General features: G+C 51.0%; 2 protein-coding genes across 6 annotated transcripts; both read right to left on the bottom strand.

Annotated features, from left to right (window-relative positions):
* Positions 1–62: 62 nt before the first annotated feature.
* Positions 63–1562, bottom strand: Epsiloncop (coatomer subunit epsilon). Of its 2 annotated transcripts, none has more exons than XM_078190122.1 (4): positions 1494–1562; positions 1240–1435; positions 595–1083; positions 63–520 (listed from the first exon to the last, which is right to left on the bottom strand). In XM_078190122.1, exons 2-4 carry the CDS (start codon positions 1333–1335, stop codon positions 212–214), a joined length of 894 nt encoding a protein of 297 aa, XP_078046248.1. In that variant the 5' UTR covers positions 1336–1435; positions 1494–1562; the 3' UTR covers positions 63–211. The 2 variants fall into 2 exon arrangements, with proteins under 2 accessions (XP_078046248.1, XP_078046249.1); XM_078190123.1 differs by having other exon boundaries at positions 1500–1518.
* A 517-nt stretch (positions 1563–2079) lies between these two features.
* Positions 2080–13716, bottom strand: Cv-2 (crosveinless 2-secreting protein). 4 transcript variants are annotated; one of them, XM_078189968.1, is made up of 11 exons: positions 13696–13716; positions 9336–9479; positions 7776–7861; positions 6975–7077; positions 5299–5475; positions 5027–5209; positions 4699–4958; positions 4451–4610; positions 4162–4349; positions 3665–4062; positions 2080–3598 (listed from the first exon to the last, which is right to left on the bottom strand). In XM_078189968.1, the coding sequence occupies exons 2-11, from the start codon at positions 9421–9423 to the stop codon at positions 3340–3342; spliced, it is 1902 nt and encodes a 633-aa protein (XP_078046094.1). In that variant the 5' UTR covers positions 9424–9479; positions 13696–13716; the 3' UTR covers positions 2080–3339. The 4 variants fall into 4 exon arrangements, with proteins under 4 accessions (XP_078046094.1, XP_078046092.1, XP_078046093.1 ...); XM_078189966.1 differs by lacking the exon at positions 13696–13716 and adding an exon at positions 13093–13686; XM_078189967.1 differs by lacking the exon at positions 13696–13716 and adding an exon at positions 12496–13025.
* Positions 13717–18608: the final 4892 nt, after the last annotated feature.

Raw genomic sequence — 18608 nt, 5'->3', positions numbered from 1 at the left:
CGTTTCACAATTCAAATCTCTTCACGGGAAACGCAAACATCATCGTGAAATAAAATATCAAATGTTTCTGTAATCATTTTAATTTCTTTTACAATTGTTGCAAACATACTGTATGCCTTTTAACAATGTTTCTCTTTTTTAATTCAATCGGCTGAATAAAAATATATGAATACTAAGGAATTCCATAAAGTAGTCCGGTAATTTCGCGTTTTTAAGTAGCCACAGAATATTGCTTCACTAGCCTTTGGAATTCCGTAGTCTTTTGCGTATATTCTTTGATAAATGGATGGTCTGCATGAGACTCCTTTAACTGGCTCAGATAACGATTGGCAACTTCTGGTTGCTTTCCTAAATGATGAGAGAGGACAACCATATTGAGCAGAGTAACCGGATTGTTACTATCCTTTTCAAGAGAATCTTGTAAGACTGATTCTGCTTCTTCATATTTGCCTTGTCCAATGAAACAGGTAGCTTGTCCATTCAACATCATATTTGTGCGAGAATATTTATCTGTCATTTCCTGCAACAATAGAATACATTAATAAAAAACGTTGTCCAGGAAAGATATATTTACAAAAACATTTTTATATGTACTTGTAGTATATAGTAGGCTTCGTGTAACTTGTCTCCACCAATGGTAATGTTTAACCATGCTTGGGCCAATTGAGTCACAGTGGAATCTTCATCTATCGTTTGCATAGATTTCAATACCTCTTTAGCAAGGTCCACTCTGTTCATTTTCAAATAAATTGCTAACTTTAATGACATGCATTCTAAATGTTCTGTGTCCTTCAGTGCCAAAAGGGACGCGTCAAGATTATTCTCATGATAATAGATGGTGGCAGCAACAATTAGAAAGTTGTAATTAGAGTAATCAATGTGACTCATTGATTCTTGCAGTTGCGTGAGTATAGCTTCTCTACGATCCGGGTTGGCAAAGTAATCGGCTAATGTTTTTAGAGGTTGAAGTAATGCTGGTGATGAACTGTTGATTTCATCCAGCACAACCCGGAATTTTCTTTGTGCTATATATGCACGATAGAGATACCCGTCTCGTTCTATTGCCATTTCTGGCGTAGACGGCTGCAATAAAAAATAATGCTGTTAAAGAAACCAGTTGCTTCTGAAGTGACAGATAGTTGGCTGACAGGTAGTACATGTCATGTGCAATAACCATACAATACAAGAAGTGTAGGCAAGGGCAAGAATGTTCAAACAAATAATAAGGGTATCGCAAACCTCTATTTTTTGCGCTTCCTTGATGCATTCTTGATAATTACCGATGAAAAAGTTATCTTTCATACCAAAAAACTGACTAATCTTGTCCGCGGCCATATTGTCTTTCCAACACTGTATGCTATTTAAATGAGTATAGGTTGCTGATTTTGGTAGCGTTGAGAATTTGTCGAAAAACACTCAGTGATTGCTACGGTAACTGAAAATGTTTAATGATTAAGTATGAGTAAAATGCACCTTTCGGGAAGGTATTTTACTTTTACCGCAGATGTACTCGGTACACGTGGACACACATCATGTGTCATATAGTGTTTATGCCAGTGTGTACATACACAAGGAATCGTAAAAACCAGAAAAACTATGGTGTAAAAGCTCTGGTTTATTATTTATCGATTTTTTTATTTGTATTAATTTTGTAATTAATATTTTGTAAGCTTCTAAATTAATACATATTAAATTTGCTTGAACATCGCAGTGCCATCTACGGCAAAATACTCAAGCCATTAGCTAATTTAGTATCTTCTTCATCCATGAGATGGCGTCAACTTATTGTTCCCACTACTTTACCGATCAAAACTGGAGTTACACTGCATCCGTTGAGACGTAGATGTCGTCTCTCACCTCAAATTTAGAATCAGTTTGTATTTCGCGCGTAAACATAAGTCAACAAGCTGGTTCTTTCAGTGACTGGGTGCTTCGGAACGATGTTTTGATCCATTTGATCAGAAGAACTCGTATGTGTCAAAAATTTAATGGGAAAATGTGACAGCAATTAGAAATAGTGACAGGTAAGCAGTCGATGGTTTCAAGGGTCTCGACGGTACAAGAAAACGAAAATTGTTCTTACGAATATATACGTCGTTTATTTTACTCGTGTTTCGTTCCGTACCAGAGTATTTCTACACTATATGTATAGTCGTTAAAAATTGGCTAAAGCTTTGGACTATCCAGTATATTTGTGGTTACCTCCACGAAATGTTGCCGGTTACATCGACACGGTGCACACACAGAGTATCCAACACACATGGATGCGAGGCCTGTGTGCGTCCATCCTCGCGCTCTGTACTCTACGAGGAAAACAGATAAGATAATTCCGGGAAACGTCGGAAGTGAAAAAGACAAGGAGAGGAAGGTCAAGGATGAGACTCGAAAGAGGAAGAAGAGGGTGGAAAGCGAAGCGAAGAAAGGTGAAAAGTGATCGTAGAAAAGGGACGCGGTGCGTCTATGTACACGTGATCGGCGAAACGGTTTATTGAGGGTAACGCTTTACGGTCCACATCTGCCATATTGAAATTTGTCCATTCGTCAAAAAGTAGTAAAACGATAGTCCCAAATTCTGCTAGTCTCTCTCTTTTAACGACACAGATGCAATAAAATATTTTAAATACAGAAATGAGTAAAAACGATTGTGGTAAACGCCATACGAGAAGGACTCTACCACAGTTTAAAACGGAATGCAATTTTCGTTGTACGTAAGTTTCCTTCCATTGATATGAAGATTGTAGCCGCTGCTGCAGAATCTCATTTACGAAAGTATAAGATGTGACCCTGCATCGTTGTGTTTCTATTGGCATTGATAAAAGGTGATTTTATTCCATAGGTTGATGATCGCGGACCGGAAAGCGTGGTTCGAGGTTCCGATGGACCAGTTCGGGTTCGCTTACTCGGAATACACACGGAATACCCTGTACGAGGACGCTGAGGGACGCTTCTCTTAAGTCTAGAAGGGGACGAAACGGAGGATCGATAGGTAGATGCTATGCCGCGAGCCTGCTCATCGGCCGAAATACTGCACGGTGCTCCGGAACCGTTTGGGCGTCGAAGAGGGTCGCGGGTCGCGTTTCCGCGATAATTCCCGTTCCCGTGGGCGGTCGACGATCGACGGTCGTCGTTGATCTCTGTCCGAGATCTCGATCTCTCCAGGGGAAGGGGTGACTAGTAGAACGGACACTCTCGTCGAGCGAACATCTCGCGCTTCGACTCACGGATGGTACGGGTTTACCGTCCCCGATGATTAAAGCCGAGAGGATGCGCGTTGGAGACTGCGGAGGCGGTGAACGGCGACCACACGACGCGAATCGATGCGAATTCGATGCAAAACTCTTATGGGAATCGGGGGCCGATTAATGAGGAACCCGCGGCCGCCTGGTCCCAGCCGGTACGACACCTGGTCGACTTTCGCCAGTGTGGTAACTGAATGCCCAGTCTCTTGCACTCGTGCGCGTACGCGGTGAACGACTCGCAGTAGCAGTTCTCCCCGGGACACTCGCACATGTCTTGCAAGCAGGCCTTGTAGTACATGGTCGGGTTCACTTTCTTGTGGCAGGCGTCGAAGATCTGCGATCTCAGTCGGTTGCACAACCTGCGACCAGACATTCAGCGATTATACTGTATTTAAAGACCTGTGTGTTCCATTAAGGAGGCTCACCGGTGATCCTTCCGGCCTCTGCAACGTCTGTCGCGATCTAAATTGGCAGCCGGACGCGGTCGCACGCAGCTCTTCTTGGCTCCAACCGCCCATGATTGACCGAATTGCTGAGGATCCTGCATCACCCGGCCCTTTCGGTTCTCGAAGTCGTCCTTTGGCAGGGAATTGAAGTTGCCGCACAAACCGCACAGCCGGCCTCTATACGATGTAGGCGCCGCCACCTCTAAGAAGCTAATACCGTCCCACAAGACCTTGATCCCGATCTGTGTGGCTACCACTATACTGTCTGCCGTTCGATTCACCTCCAGCCGGTTAGCCACTCGATACGGCACCTCCACCTTCTTCCCATTCACCTTAACGCGCATCTTCTGCCCGAGATTCACCTTCAGATCGCCGACCTAAGGATCACGAGTTAATTAAGTGGCTTAGCTTTATGATCGAACGAACACGCCTATTTCAGAAAGCTTTAATCTTCGTAGGTTTTAAGCAACGTCTACCTTGATAGCAATCGTCTTGGTCCACGCGGAGAACCTTGTTGACCTCGCGTCGTTGGTCACTCGGACGCTGAACGTGTGACCGGCGCAGTCACTAGCCAGTTGGTACTTACAGGCGCCCTTGAAACTGTAAAACTTGCCGTCGAACGTGCGGTAGTGCGGATCCCCGAAAACAGTGCACACGCCGTCGCCTGCGCAAAAACAGGAAACAGCATCGTTGGCGTATCAAGATCCGGAGAGCCTAGAGGTGGATTCCGCGTTAGCTACTATCGATCGAACGAGAGATGATTACTTTCGACGCAGCGTGGACAGCACTGGCCCTCCGGATGTTCCAGCCTCGAGTTCGGCGGACAGGGTAAGTTCAACAGCGGACACATCGGCATCACGCACCTCACCTTGCCCTGTGTGCAGGCACAAGCTTTGCACGAGTCAAGCTTCCAAGTCTCGCCATCCTGCCTAGGGCAAACAGGTACATTTGAACCAGAGCTTGGTGAGAAAACGGTTTCTACGTCACCGGCAAGTTACTTTGCAAATACTCGCCCCGTAGGTTTTGCCAGCGTAGGTGCACGATGGTCGAACCTCCTCGATTTCGGGACACTGTGGACAGCAGCGACCCGGCAGTGCGATCTGGTGCTCGCTGGGACAGTCGTGAACCGGACACGTCTCTCTGACGCAAGTTACCGCCGAGTTCGAGCAACTGCATCGTGTGCACTGGTCTGCGAAGAACTGCTTACCGGTATTGTAGATGTTGGTACCGAGCATGCACGCGCCTTTTGGTGGCGACATGTATCTTCCACTACCTGTTCAAGCGTTAAAAGAATTCCTGTGCTCTTAACGAATTTCTTGCAGGTCGGGAGAAGCTGCCTACCTTTGCACCGAGGACAGCACTCGCCTGGGTCGCGAACGATCCTCGAGGCTGGACAGTGCAGCACCGGACAGGCACGTTTCGCACAGATCAGCCGACCCGCATTGCACCTGCAAGTAACGCACGGATCCTCGGTGGTCGTTACGGACCTGTCCGCGGTTACTACCTGTCCGTTCACGTGGCATCCTGTAGACAACCAAACGATCAAACTAAAGTAAAGAAAACACTGTGGACGCGTGTGGTAAGGACAATTATGTCAATCTTGTTACGCTTACCGGCGCAAACAGGACAGCATTGGCCCGAGGGGGCTGGTATCGGCTTCGAGCAGGGTGTGTAGCAATGTAACCGAGATTCAGTGACGACGCCCGCCTTGCAGGTGAACACTCGACACGGGTCGTTCCCTTCCGTCCATTCGGTCTCGGACTCATGGTACACACCGTTCCTCAAGCATCCTGTATCCACAACAGGATCGGATATTACGACGGGCTAAATTGATTCTGGAATTCGCTCGGGAGTTGCTAAAGAGCGAGCGAGTGATGCGGAAAAGTACCGAGGACGCTCCAGATTGCGAGAGCACCGGAGTAGGAAGATTCTCGGCGGTCGACCAGATAACCGGGGTTTGTTCTAGTATAAATTCTGTTTTTTTTTTTTAATTTTCCTATATAATCCAGAATCGAAATTGAACCGGTAGCTGAGATGTTTGTTAATTCCAGAATCTAGAAATCGGAAAGACTGGTTGCCGATGGATCTGAAGAGCATGGAAACTGGCTGAACAAGTAGTGCTTCGATATGTATCCCAAACTTGCACTTCTATAGTCGCAATCGTACAGAGCTAGGTAGATGGTCTGACTGGAGGGTTTTTTCGACGAGGAATAGTCCAGTAGCGGGTCGCGCGAACTGGAACGCATGTTTTGCGTCAGAGCGTCGCCCAATTAATAGAACCGGAGATAAGGAGGCCGCGGCCGCGGTCGCGGCACGGTCGAGAGCGCATCTGTCGGTCCGTCGGTCGACGACAGGCCGGTGTAAACATGCTCGGAGGACGCGGCGATGCCGAAGTTCCTCGGGTTTATCGGCCGTATCGGCGAACAGAAGCGGCTTTGTGCCGCGAGAACAATGCTCGCGCGCCTCGGGCATTCCTCTCAGCCGAAACTCCTCCGTGTTGTTCGTTTTCGCGAAGAGCTCGCGCGCTCGTGACCCTCGTTCACGCGCGATCGTTCGCTTGAAGGCAATTGGAGCGATTCGGGATGACGGGAATGATAGGAATTCCTGCGAGAGGAGGAGATATTTGTTCAAGAGACGGTCGTAAGTATTTGGAGCCCAGTGAAAGCGCGGCCGCGCTCAAATCCGACGCCGGAAGCCGGACTAGATGACCACACGTGGTTCGATTGGACACGCAAGCAGGAGACTTGCACTTTAACACTTTGGAGTCGAAGCGAACCAATGGGATCATTTGCCGACAAATTGTAGATTTAGAGAAAGTATCACCGAGCTTGAATAGCTATGAATTTTTATAGTTTAATTTACGACTTTCCTTATCTCGAGGTTTAGTGCGAACTGCCAACCTTGACCCTATGGCACTATACGTGAACATCACCGTTCTCCGGGAAACCATTAGTTGGTTAGATTTCGATGCTTCTCAGAAAGTCCTGACCGTACTGGAATAGTAGCAAACAGGGTGAAATATATACCACTCGAAAACGGTCAGAGAACATGTATCCAGATTCTGTTTCTTACAATTGCTTTCGAGTATGTTTGCGCAAGATCAACATTTTCACAAGCGATTGCAAAAAGCCAAATAGAAAACCATTTGTTCTTCTATAGAACAGATTAAGTGAAAATGATGTCTCGTTACAGTTTTCTCGGGAACAAGATCTGACGTCTGAGTCACCGTGTTTTCGTCGAACGGATCAACGAGGGTCTCACGTGATAATTCTCATCGGTCTGTCCATACCTTTGCACCTGTGGCAACACTCGTCCTCCCTCGGCTCCAGGAGCGTGTAGCAGCCCTCGATGCTGGGGCACTCGTGCTGTTTTCTGCACTCGACGAAACCGTTCTGAGACACAGAGAAGACAAATAGAAAGTTTCCCGAGCTCCGGAAAGATCCGATGTGCGAGAATTTCGTTGCCCGCAGACGGCCGAGTCGGTTTTCGCCGGAGACGCTATCAGGGCGTCTATATCGTTTAGATTCCCGGTGCACAATTGCTTCTCGCGGTCTCGCGTTATCGCGACCTATAATTAAACCCTTGGGATTTATCTCGCGGCCGAATTGCGTAAAGCGGCAATTGAACGCGGGTCACGTCGGGTAGTCGCGCAGTGAGCGCGAGAGAAGGTCGCGGCTTTCGAAAATAACAAAGATTACGACGCGCACGACCGCAACCGGTGAACAAGCGGTCCTTTCCGTTCCTCTGTTGAACGGCGAACGTCGCGACACGGATCCCCCGCGTGGTTTTCTGTAGCGAACTCGTACGAAATAGCGAAAATGTCTTACACTTGCGATTCGGAAATTTCCATGTTATCGGATAATTGAGAGTCCAAGCTCTTGCGACCCGAGCAAGCGAGATTCTCGTCGCGAGCATCGGCGAGAGTCAACGAACCAAACGCGCTGATAATTGCCGGTTCGCCGACAGTTCAAGCTGCCATCGAAGTCTCGAAAGCATTTTTGCAACCGATAGGTCTACAGATAGCATAATGCGCGACGCGAAAACACGCGCGAGAAATGGGCAAAGGATGGATCTCGCGATCGATTGTTACCTTGCATATGCAGTTGAAACACTTGGTGTTCGGGATCTTGTCGACGGTGAAATCTTCTCCCTCGACGTCGCACGTCTCCCGGCTCCCTGCAAGCAAATCCGCGACGCTAATCACTGAGGAGCGAATTGAATCCGGCGCGGCGGTCCGTCGTGGAAACGGATCGGCGCGATACGGCGCGGCGCGCTTCGCGGTCGCACGATATCGATTTCTCCAAGAGATAATCCACGCCATACCTTGGCACCGCGATCCGCAACGACGTCGACCGTTTCAGACAGCCGACCTTCGCGTTCCACGTGAACCGGCGAGCGTAGTACGAGCTCTAGCGAGCTGAGAGCTCGACGCGGCGGCAATGAGGTGTTGGTGTCAGGGTGGTCAATAGAAATGATCGAAACCTATGCTGGACCCTCCTGTTCTCTCGTAATCCGCAGGTTACCGATACTTAGCACTAAATTAACTGAAGAATCTACCAGGAGATTCTCTCGGCTACCGGGTTCGTTCGTTACGCTTTCTTTGTATTTGTATAGTACAGTAGATAACGCTTATTTGAGATAACCGTTTCTTTGAGACGAGAAAGAACAGAATCTATTTGGATAGTGTCGCCCCCTTCGCTTGATTAGACGTTAGAATGATGCTAGTCTGAATGTGTCCCAAATATCCGAAGTCAACGGTATCTGATTCGAGAAAATAATTGCGTCAGGCTCGTAGGAAACACGCACACTCAGCCTCTTTTTTCATCTGTTTTTCCTTGAAGTAGATCAATGTTATTTTTTTACATTTTGCAATCGATTATGTGGAATCGTAGACCGTGGCTGCGCGAGAATTGTGCTGATGCGGCTGTATTATTCCAGCGAAATGAATTCCTGATAAAAGAACGAGCTTGTTTGCGTTGATCTCGTTAAATGTCGAGTAATGATTCGATAAACGAACGTAATAATCCGGGTGAAAGAAGATGGAACGAAGGAAGAAAAATCCGTGAGCGCGTCGCGTTTCCCGGGAGCAGCGCACCTGTCTCTTTGGTTTCCGCGACTCGTCGCCGACGCGTTTCGAGGCTGCGATCGAGATCGAAAGCGCTGCGAGAATCTCGGTGGATCGGTCGAAGTGCGCAGGAATGCGTGCGAGAAAGGACGCGGCGTTGGTGTACACGGCCTTTTTCTTCGCCTTCTTTTCTCTTTCTCTCTTTCGCGCGCCTCTTTGATCGGTTTCGCGTCGTGCTGGAATCGCGAGGCCTCTTTTTCCCTCGCGAATCCCGCGACCCGGAACCGGCAACGGACGGATCCGCGCGCCGACCGTCAACTATCTCGGATCAATCCGATTGCGAGTCGTTGTGAGCATCTAGACCCGACCCGATTCTACTCGCCTGTAGCCGACCCGACCCGGCTCTACTCGACTCGACGCAAAAATATCCGGAGATAATGGAGATAGACTAAGAATAGAGCATTGAAAACTCGCAAATGGAGCGTGACGCGTTCGCAAGCGGAGAACGCGATCGGTCTGAATCGGGCCAAATCGACCCGCTGCCGAATCGATGGTGGGAGGATCGTATACCCGGCCGAAACTCACCTATTATGCTTTCAGAGGCGTTGCATCTTGCGAGCGACGACAGCAAGGCCAGGGTTAGAGCTAGGGCCAACGGCGTCCTCGACTCCATCCTCTTCTGCGGTGGATGCAACCCTTTCGTCCTTCGTTCTCGCCAACGACGATTCTCTGGAAACGGAAAATGAAGGTGTACCTGCTAGGATCTTTCTCGATAGGAAAGTTGGTGGATACTTTTAACATTAAGCCCGATAAAACCAAACGATCCTATACCTATCTTAATTTTTGTTCCCATGCAAGCATATCTCGATAAATAATAAATGAACAAATCTACTCGACAGGCTTGGCGTACTCCTCGTAACAGAAGCACTGACGGCGAGGGTTCTTTGTACGGTAAGCACAACCACCTGGAACGTTCCTATATGCTTGAATATTCGATTATCCCGTCCGCGTACGAAGGGGTTCTTTCCCATAGGTAAATAAGAAACGAACGAATTTATTTCACAGTGCACCTTATCGGCCCGGAACGGAAGCAATCTATGTCTACAGTTGGGAAACCGGAACGAAGAGGCGACTCGTTGCTGATGCGATCACGTCCGCCGTAGTAACCTTCCGTCTTGGACGCGTGTTTGCGCCGGATCGCTGTATATTTTAACTAGTGACGCGCGGCCCGCGGAATCTTTCTTCGAAAAAGCCATAACGGCCGGTGTCTCGCTGCGTATCGCTTCCGAGAAAAGCGACTACACTGGAGCCCTTCGGTAGCCTGTTTTAGGAGCGTTTTCCATCGGCCCGCCGTAGATCCGCGGGAACGGAGATCGAGAATATAGTCGGAGGATAAGGAAATCGGCGGGCGAGGCTCGGAACGGCGCGCACGATCGATAGGCGTTCGGTTTCGCAATCGTTCGAGCGCGATCGATCCGAGCTCTCGCGCTCTCGACCGCGATTCACGGAATTTTCCCTCGGCCATTGTTTCTCGCTCTCTCGTTCTCGTGTTGCTCCGTCACGGTAAGCGACTCGGCTCGATTCGGCTCGACTCGACTCAGTCAACTCGACTCAGTTCGAGGCCTAGGCGCCGAGATTTTCAGCGCTCAAGGATTCTCTCGACGGTGCCGAGCACCGTGGCTCCGGGGGCGCTTAGCCGTGCCGAGCTGAGCCGAGCCGAGCGCTAAGCGCGCAAGGATTTGCATAGAATCCGCGACTCGCGGATCGAATCTCTCCTACGGTCGGACGGACGCGAATAAGGCCAATCCTACGAGCGCACCGAGCCTAGAAAGTCCAGCGAAATTTTCCACTCAGTCCCCGATCGATCTCGACCCTGGTCCGGTCATCTTCCTCTCTCGGCACCTAAGACGATCGCGATCGAAACCTCCTCCTTCAGCTTCTATGGCCTAATGGACAAGACGAGTTTCGTTTATCTACGATTTCGACCGGCTCGGATAGTGGATATAGTCGTTCGCGGCCTTAGAAGAATGCGGCCGATGGATCAAGAAGAGGAACAAGGAGAGATGAGAGCCCAACTCGCTCGTCCAGAGAGATTTCGGTGTCGCGCGGGCGCAAGACGGCGCGGCGCCTTCGAACCTGCTCCTCCAACAAGAACGCGATGCGTACGCCTCTTTGGGCCGCCCTCGGCGAGGTATGGGATTGACATATATTTGCAACGTATATTATATCCATTTGCAAATGTATGAAATGTTGTCTATTAACTCTGGCGTGTCTTTCAGAAAAAGGTTCACCCAATCTCTGTATCTAGACGCTGCAAAAATGAATGGAATATCTCCTATCTCTGTACCGCACGGAACAGGTATTGCAGCTCTTAATCAAAGGTTTCGATGAAGATAAAGAATAGCAGACTCCTTCTAATCTGTTAATTACGTTTGAGCATTATGTGCGTTGCTCGCGATTACCTCGTCTCGGCTAATATTCGGAGTCCGTTATCGGCGCGCGCGGTCCTCTTCAGCTTTTTCGCGCGGTTCGGCGGAATCGACGCGCGGCACGCGCTCTCAGAGAGAAAGGGAAACGCCGACGGAGAGGGAGAGAGACCGCGAGAAGAAGCGAGAGTACGAGAGAACGGCGAGGTGGGAAGCCGAGGAAGTCGAAAGACAAAGAGACGCGTCAACGGAGAAAGGGAGAGAGGGAGAGGGAAGGCTGCGACCTCGCGTGCTCGAGCCGAGAGCACCGGCGAGTTTACCGGAGCACTCGCGAGCGATCTTGCTTCAAAGCGCGCGGAGTGTGTGTGTATGTGAGTATGAGAGAGAAAGAGATACATAGATAGATAGATAAATAGGTAGATAGATAGATAGATAGATAGATGGAGAGAGAGATAGAGAAGGAGGGAAAGAGAGAGTCCGATTCGCGAGCGATATCGCGTTCCTCGAGATCCGCGAGGATGATTCCCGAGAGAAAAAGAATCTACGACGTAGAGACCAGGAGACGATGTTCCGTCGAGCCGGACCGTCTCTCGGCGAGCAACTGGAGGCAAGTGGCACGGGTACGGGCTGTCGCGTGCAAGCACTCCGCGCGCTGCGGCGGAACGACAACAACGGAACAGGTGCGTGGAGCGAGAAGGGCTTGCGCGCTGCCTAGCCGCGTGTGTGCGTCGGTATGCGAGCCCATAAAGGTACGTTTTCACGTGACATTAACGCTAAGGTCGCTACGACGTTTTTGTCGTCGCAGTTTTTGCAAAAACAGCAACTCTGTGTTCAAGTTCTCACTTTGTTCTTCTATTTTAAAGATTTGCTGACGCTCTGCGTCGGCGTCTGTTTAGTAACTTCATTTCAATTCAATAGATTTAGGAACGCTGTAATAACAGACGGCTTCAGGCTAGTCAGACAGCCTCGATCGCGAGAAAGTCATCAGCTAGATGGAATGTTTGAGGGTTAAATGAACATCGATACTTATCCTACACGATTGTTTATGCACGGAATTTGAAAGACTCTACGTTTAGCAAAGGTATAATTAACACTGTTATTATTATCGTAGACGATTCTGAAGTGATACGTTGATACCATGGGAAGGAGGATGACGAAGATACATTGCAACGAGGGAGAAGGTAAAACCACCCCCGCAACGTCGGGCTTGAACGAGGTATCAGTATCCGATGCGCAAAATACGTTTGACGTTATACAACGACTAAGAAACAGTATCCGCGATGACTTTACACGCGCTCGTTTTAGCTGTCGATCCTTACCGAGCTGTCAAGGGGTTAATGGTGGCCAGCAGCGACGAGGAGGAAGGAGACCAGCGTAATTAGCGTTAGGAGCGACAAGTTTCACCGATGCGAGAAAACACGACTGTTTCCAGGAGCACAACCGCCGTATTCCACGGGGTGACCCACGAATGATTAAAAAACCGGAGCGTAAACATTCGGCGATTGCGGGCGCGATGGCAACGCGACGTCGGGAAGCATCGTCGCCGACGGAAGCCGCAATTTTCGGACGTGGATCGTCTTGCGCGAACAAAAGCAAAAATAATTGCCGAGGCTAAAAGTCTCTGGGTCTCGGAACGTCACGTGAAAACGTAGCTTAAGCGTACGCGCACGTATTTACACGGACGCCTACTTTACGAGGCGACGTGGGCGAGCTGAGGCGAGCGAACGAGACGGAGAACGTTTCAGCGTCGAGAGCGCGACGGCTCGGCTCGGCTCGGCTCGATCCCGCGCCGCTCGCGACATCTGTCTGTTCGTGCTCCGCTGTCAGACGGGTCCGCACCGCCACGGATCCTCGATCGTTCGCTCCTCGATCCTCGATCGTTCAATCGACTGGCTTCCGTTCGGTTTTCCACTCACCAGAGACGCTAACGCTTCGGCTCCTGGCCGAGGAAAACTAGTTGCGGGTGCGGCGACGAGGACGATGGCGGCTACGAGAGTCGCGCGCCGCTCGCGCGAGCGAGAACGCGCTCGCTCGAGCACCGCCGGGGCGAGTTCGCGCGGCCGACGACCACTGTACGGACGACGGGTCGTCGCGGATCCTCGACACTCGGCGTCGACGCGTCGACGAGGCTGCTTTCTCTTGCCCGCGACCGTCCGAGGCTGGTCCGTTCATTTGACGAGCGTTTCCCGCTCTCCTTGCACAGGTCCCGAGACGCGTCCGAACGCGCACGCCTCTGAATCCTCTGGTCTGGATCTCGTCGCGCGGACTCGATCACCGCGTGGACGACGATCGATCTCCGATTCCTAAACGTACGTGTCGCGTTATCACCGAATGTAACACTCCAAGGACCAAGGCACAACGCGTGCGGTGCGACAGAGAGACAACCAGACGTGTGCTCGCACGCACGGAGAGTTTGCGATGTTCCTCTCAGGTACGCGTCGACCGCGCGCGCGGTATCTCGCGACGAGCACGAAATCGGGCCGCGTTAGTTCGCGACTCGAGTCCGAACACCGACTAACCGAGGATTCCGCGTCAGCTGCTCGTCGCAGCTGCACCAAAGTTCCGTTGCGGACTTCCACCACCGTGCCCCGCCAGAGTAACGAGGTTCCCGTCCCGTCGGTGGAGCCGCCGGGGGCACCGCGGGGAAAGGCGAGCCGAGACGCAGCGTCCGAGAGTGGTGGGTACGGCGGAGATGGTCGTGTCCAAGCGGTCGTAACGGTCGAAGCGGTCGGAGCGGTCGAGCCTGGCGGTGGTGGCGGCGATTGCGGTGGCGGCGGTGGTCGATGCGCGATGGTGGTGGAGGCACCGAGATACACACGGAGAAACTAGAGTCCGAGAGGACAGAGTGGACGCGAGAGGAGACGCCGGCCGGAGCAGGAGGAGGAGAACCAGCGAGGCTGGGAGAGTAGTACGCTCGGAACCGGAGAAGAGAACGGCGCTCAAGAGAAACTCTAGCAGAGTGATTTCGAACGACCGAGAGCGAGAAGCGCCGAACTCGGTCGCGCTACCGTCCGCTCCTCGTCTCGCCGCTACACAGCCCGGACTAATTCAATTATCGTTTCGACACCGATCTCGCACCGCTAGTCGCGGGACCATTGTCCCTGCGCGCCCCAGTCTCCATCGGACAGCAAAGAGATTCTCTGCTCCCGGAGCGTATTTTCTTCAATCGGGATTAATCCTGATCCAGATATCTGTGAAACCAAATACCTGTCCCCCTGGTTACTTAGACTCAAAGCCTTGGGGTACATTAATTATGCGTAGCTTCGTTGGCCCCAATTTTAAAGGCTACTGCCTCGTTAAGAAACATTTAGGGAATCCTCGTTAAAGTATGAATATTTCTTGACTTAGGATTCATAATTTTAACGAAGTTCAGGGAGCGCGTCGACGCGACACAGAGTACCGGAACTGCGAACTATTGTGTTCGCAGGCCGGCGAATATCTCTAAGAAAGGGGATAGGAAAAACAAACGCTCGGTTAGCTATTGTATCCGAGATGCTTATCGATGGGCTACTCTCTGCCCTTTCTTTGTCGTCCGCCTGTTTTCCGCCTGGCTTTCGTTGAGTAGAAGCGGTCCCCTGTTGCAACGCGTACCTGTACCTGCCGCTCGTTAGGTCCTCCGGTTCGTGGAAGCGCGCTCGCGACCGGTCGCGAAGCAGGAACAAGGCAAGAAGAAGCTGATGCACCGGTAGGAGGCACAAGTCGCGTTCCCTCTGAGTCTCGCTGCTCAGAGGTTGCTTATTATCGGTCGATCCGTTGCGCCGAAACAGCGAGGAGACGCGATCGATCGTCCTGTGATCGCTGGGATTGCTGAGATCGCAGCGGTCTATCGCCGCGGGGGGTACATCCTCCAGAGTTCGCCAACCGAGCGGACACGTTCGCTTTTGCTTTCGCGTAACGAGCGCAAGGCCGCCGGAATTCCACGGGCGTCCTCCAGCCATTTCGAGTCTCCCTCTCTCTCTCTCTGTCTTTGTCTCTTGGACGGGGCCCATCATTGGAGTCCAGGAGCCCCGACCATCGAGAACACAGTTGGGCAGAGTTTGCTCGTGCTAATGAAGAAACGGCTTCAACGTCCTCTATATCTCGACGCGGTATCCTCGCCGTTGAAGAGAGCCAAAGTTTTGGTAACTTTTACTCTCGACCGATCCAACGCAGAGAAACAATGCGTGGCTTTAGTCGGGCCACAAGGGATTATTAAATCCGTCGCGGCGGTGGTCTCTGCGTCTTTCCGGTACTCGCCGGTCTTCTTTTTGCGCGTCCGGTCAGGTCTTCCGCGAGCGACGGACGACGGACCGTTGGACGGCGCAGGACGCGTTTCTTCTCGGTCACAATTAGACGCGACGGAGAAAAACCATGCCGGCACCAACGGACAGGTTCCAGGCGCTCCGCAAGCTGCCGCGGGACGGGGCTGGCCGCGAGTTTGTTTGAATTGGGAAAATAAACCGACCACGAATGCTGAACAGACGCGGACGCGGACATGGGTCCGGTCGGTCGGTCGCGTAGGATCTACGTGGTCGGGAATTACGCGCGAAACAGAGTCGCAAATCTATTTCCGGCGCGATCCTACGCCTCGACACGCACCTCGTCGCTACGAGAACGACCGGTGTGTTTCGGGCTCGAGCCAAGGTCGGGCTATAAATTTTCCGAGGGTAGCGGAAACGAGTCATTAGCAAGACTCTCTCCTTTCCCTCCTCTATCTTTCCATTGATCTCCGGGACCCCCTTGTCGCACGGCGCGGCAGCCGGTAACGATTTTCCTCGAAAAAACGAGCGAGCGGACGCGTTCTCGCAATGATTCACGCGATCCGTCGAAGCGATCGCTGCTTTTTTTTTCTTTCTGCCACGACGACGTAACGTAATTTCTGCGCAATCTCTTTGCAGGCCCTGGCGAGGCAGAACGATCGAGCGAAGGAAAGCGTGAAGTCCGCGAACCCTGGTTCCCAGGGGTTCGAGGATAAGGGCCCGAACCGACCATGGGCCCTCTCGTTCTTGGGCTGCACGGTTATCGACCTCCGAGGAAGAGAGGCAATAGGTATTTAGGGTAGGAGTCGAGGAGCAAGGTAATTGGTCGGAACGAAGTCCTGAGAGGATTCTTCTAACCGCGCGGGCCCTCCGGCCCCTCGTTATCCCCGATTACCGCTCTCACGGTGACTTAGTCCTCGCCGGGCAGCTCCATTGGTGGTCCGGTTCACGGTGATATGGAGAATTCGGCAAGGTGGTCCGCTCTTAAATCATGCGTGCCGACAAGATACCTCCCTCTTTCCCTGTTGCCTTCTTCCGATGTACTATTACCGCGATCTTGAAACTGAAGAATCTCGTGGAGAAACCCTGAAGGTATCTACGCTCTGTAAAAAGAGAAAATCTCAATTCGCCTGTTGCACGTATCTCCCCCACGACGGAATGGACCGTGGCCAAAGGCGCAACCCTAAACGATAGCATTTCCCTGCTTGTAACGCATCTGTCGCCAGCAGAAGAACGCGCGCTCTTGTTCGCGCTTCGAATCCGCGGCGTAGCGGGGTTTCGAGGTCGTTCGAACGCGATTCCAAACGACGCAATCGGGAGCATAAAAGGAAGAAGGTTGTGGCGTGTACGGTACGCCGTTTGTAATCTTGATCGGGTTTCCGGAAGCGACGTATCCTGCCGTGGTACGGACGAAGCGAGAAACCGGCGAGGACAGAGGAAACGTGCGCGAGAAAGAGAGCAGAGAAGGTGCTCGGACCGAACAAGGCAAAGAACCAGCCTTTATCGGCTCGCTTTCAGCTTGAAACTAATTAGCGACCGTTGTGCAGCGTTCGCCATCAATTGCTTCCGGAAACGACTCCGAGGAAATAGAACAGAGATTTCCCGACGACGAGGAATTTTAGGCCAGATTTTTGACTGAACAGCGTGTACCAAGAATTTTCCATCTGCTAAAGTAGGTGGGCAAATAATTTTGTAAATAACCATTGCATGAACAATCATTTTACAGGAGTGCAGGTAATAGGGATGAACTGGAGGTAGTCCATTAAAATTGCGCCAAAGAAATAGGACAGAGAATTCCCGACGACGTTGATAACTCCTGGTCCAAAAGATTCACTCTGTCCACATCCTACTGTTATAAATAGAGAAGTTTTTCAGGGTAAGTTAGAAACAATCGTATAAATAACGTGTAACCAGAGATTACAATGAGCAATCGTCCCGTAGAAGTGCAGCCAATAGGGGGTCCATCGTAGTCCATCGGAATTGCGCAGAGAACGATGCAAAGAAAAATGCGAGGACGCGGTTACGTCGCAGCGAATTCGCAACGGTAATCGTTCTCGCGACGTATCGTGCTGCTACTTCCGGGAATACCGATCAAGGAGCTCTGGACCGTGGTTCCGCGTAATTCGTGCGCTTCTTTTGCAGGCGGTACCACGTTCGAAGCGAACCGGAGCGATGCCAGAAGAATCATTCGCGTCGGGAAAAGAAGATGAGACGGGCAGAGAGAAAGGAGAAGAAGAAGAGGATTCGAGGGACCGTTCGCGTCACCGGTAGATGTCTCATCGAGGATGCGGTATTTCCTCTAACGCGCTGCGCTTCCGACGATGAACGAGCGTTCGTCGAATCGGCCTCGGATAAAAGCCACCGCGCGATAAAACTTTCGCGATCGTGCCAGAGGCACGCGCGTTTTTCACGTCATCCGAGGATTCAGAAAACGAACGGGACGGTCAAAGCATGACTGTCAACTCGATTGCAAGTTATTTTAATGCCTGGAATCGTTGGTCGCGGCGCCTTGTCGGAAAAAAGAAAATCATTTAAGTAGAATTTATGAAAAAGTATATGCAGGTATACCAAGATGCAGTATCTTGTGTCTAGAATTACCGTATAAAAGATTACCGTTTAGGTTTAATTTATGAAAGTGTGGAATACATAGTTTAATGGAATAATCCGCAATCGGATCGCAGTTTTCTGACTTTGGTCCAGCAACGAAATTTCAAGTAGACGCTCGTTGGTTCCGCGCTCATTATTCGGCCAGAAGAAAATCCACGGACAAAGCTGGCACTGTGGAGTCGGCTCCTTGTCGAGCGTAGACCTCTCGGCTGGCGTTCCTTCGATTAATTAACCTCGGAAAAGCAGAATCGCGGCGCCTCGTGTCTTGCGTCCGAATGAATCACCGAGGCGATCTGAGCCGAGCCGCGTACGCGTCGCATAGCACCGCACAACGTTTCCTCGGGTTTCTTCGCTAAATACTCTCCGGAACAAAATTATCCGATCGTTCGCGACGCACGAGCTGTTACATAAATGTTACTGTTCCCCATGATCAGTCAGGATCGCGGCACGCTCACTTTGATTTTTCGTGCGTGTCGGATAGCGTAGCATCTTCTAGCAATCCTGAGCAAAGTACGCGTCCCTGGCGCCGTTATCATGAAGTAGGGTCTTTTAAGTGGTAAAAGGAAGGGAAGTTCGAAAGCTCGGAA

Source organism: Augochlora pura, chromosome 9 (assembly GCF_028453695.1).
Source record: "Augochlora pura isolate Apur16 chromosome 9, APUR_v2.2.1, whole genome shotgun sequence".
NCBI classification, from domain to species: Eukaryota; Metazoa; Arthropoda; class Insecta; order Hymenoptera; family Halictidae; genus Augochlora; species Augochlora pura.
This window is presented reverse-complemented; position numbering and strand designations above follow the sequence as displayed.

Excerpts from the sequence above, each read along its gene's own strand:
- Epsiloncop (XM_078190122.1), bottom strand. The coding sequence starts at position 1,335 with ATGGCCGCGGACAAGATTAGTCAGTTTTTTGGTATGAAAGATAACTTT. Across the intron at positions 1,084-1,239 it reads AGGAAGCGCAAAAAATAGAG|CCGTCTACGCCAGAAATGGC; the intron begins GTTTGCGATACC and ends TTTTTATTGCAG. Across the intron at positions 521-594 it reads AAGCCTACTATATACTACAA|GAAATGACAGATAAATATTC; the intron begins GTACATATAAAA and ends CTATTGTTGCAG.
- Cv-2 (XM_078189965.1), bottom strand. The coding sequence starts at position 9,603 with ATGGGAACAAAAATTAAGATAG. Across the intron at positions 5,210-5,298 it reads ATGCTGTCCTGTTTGCGCCG|GATGCCACGTGAACGGACAG; the intron begins GTAAGCGTAACA and ends GGTTGTCTACAG. Across the intron at positions 4,350-4,450 it reads CTGTCCACGCTGCGTCGAAA|GCGACGGCGTGTGCACTGTT; the intron begins GTAATCATCTCT and ends GTTTTTGCGCAG.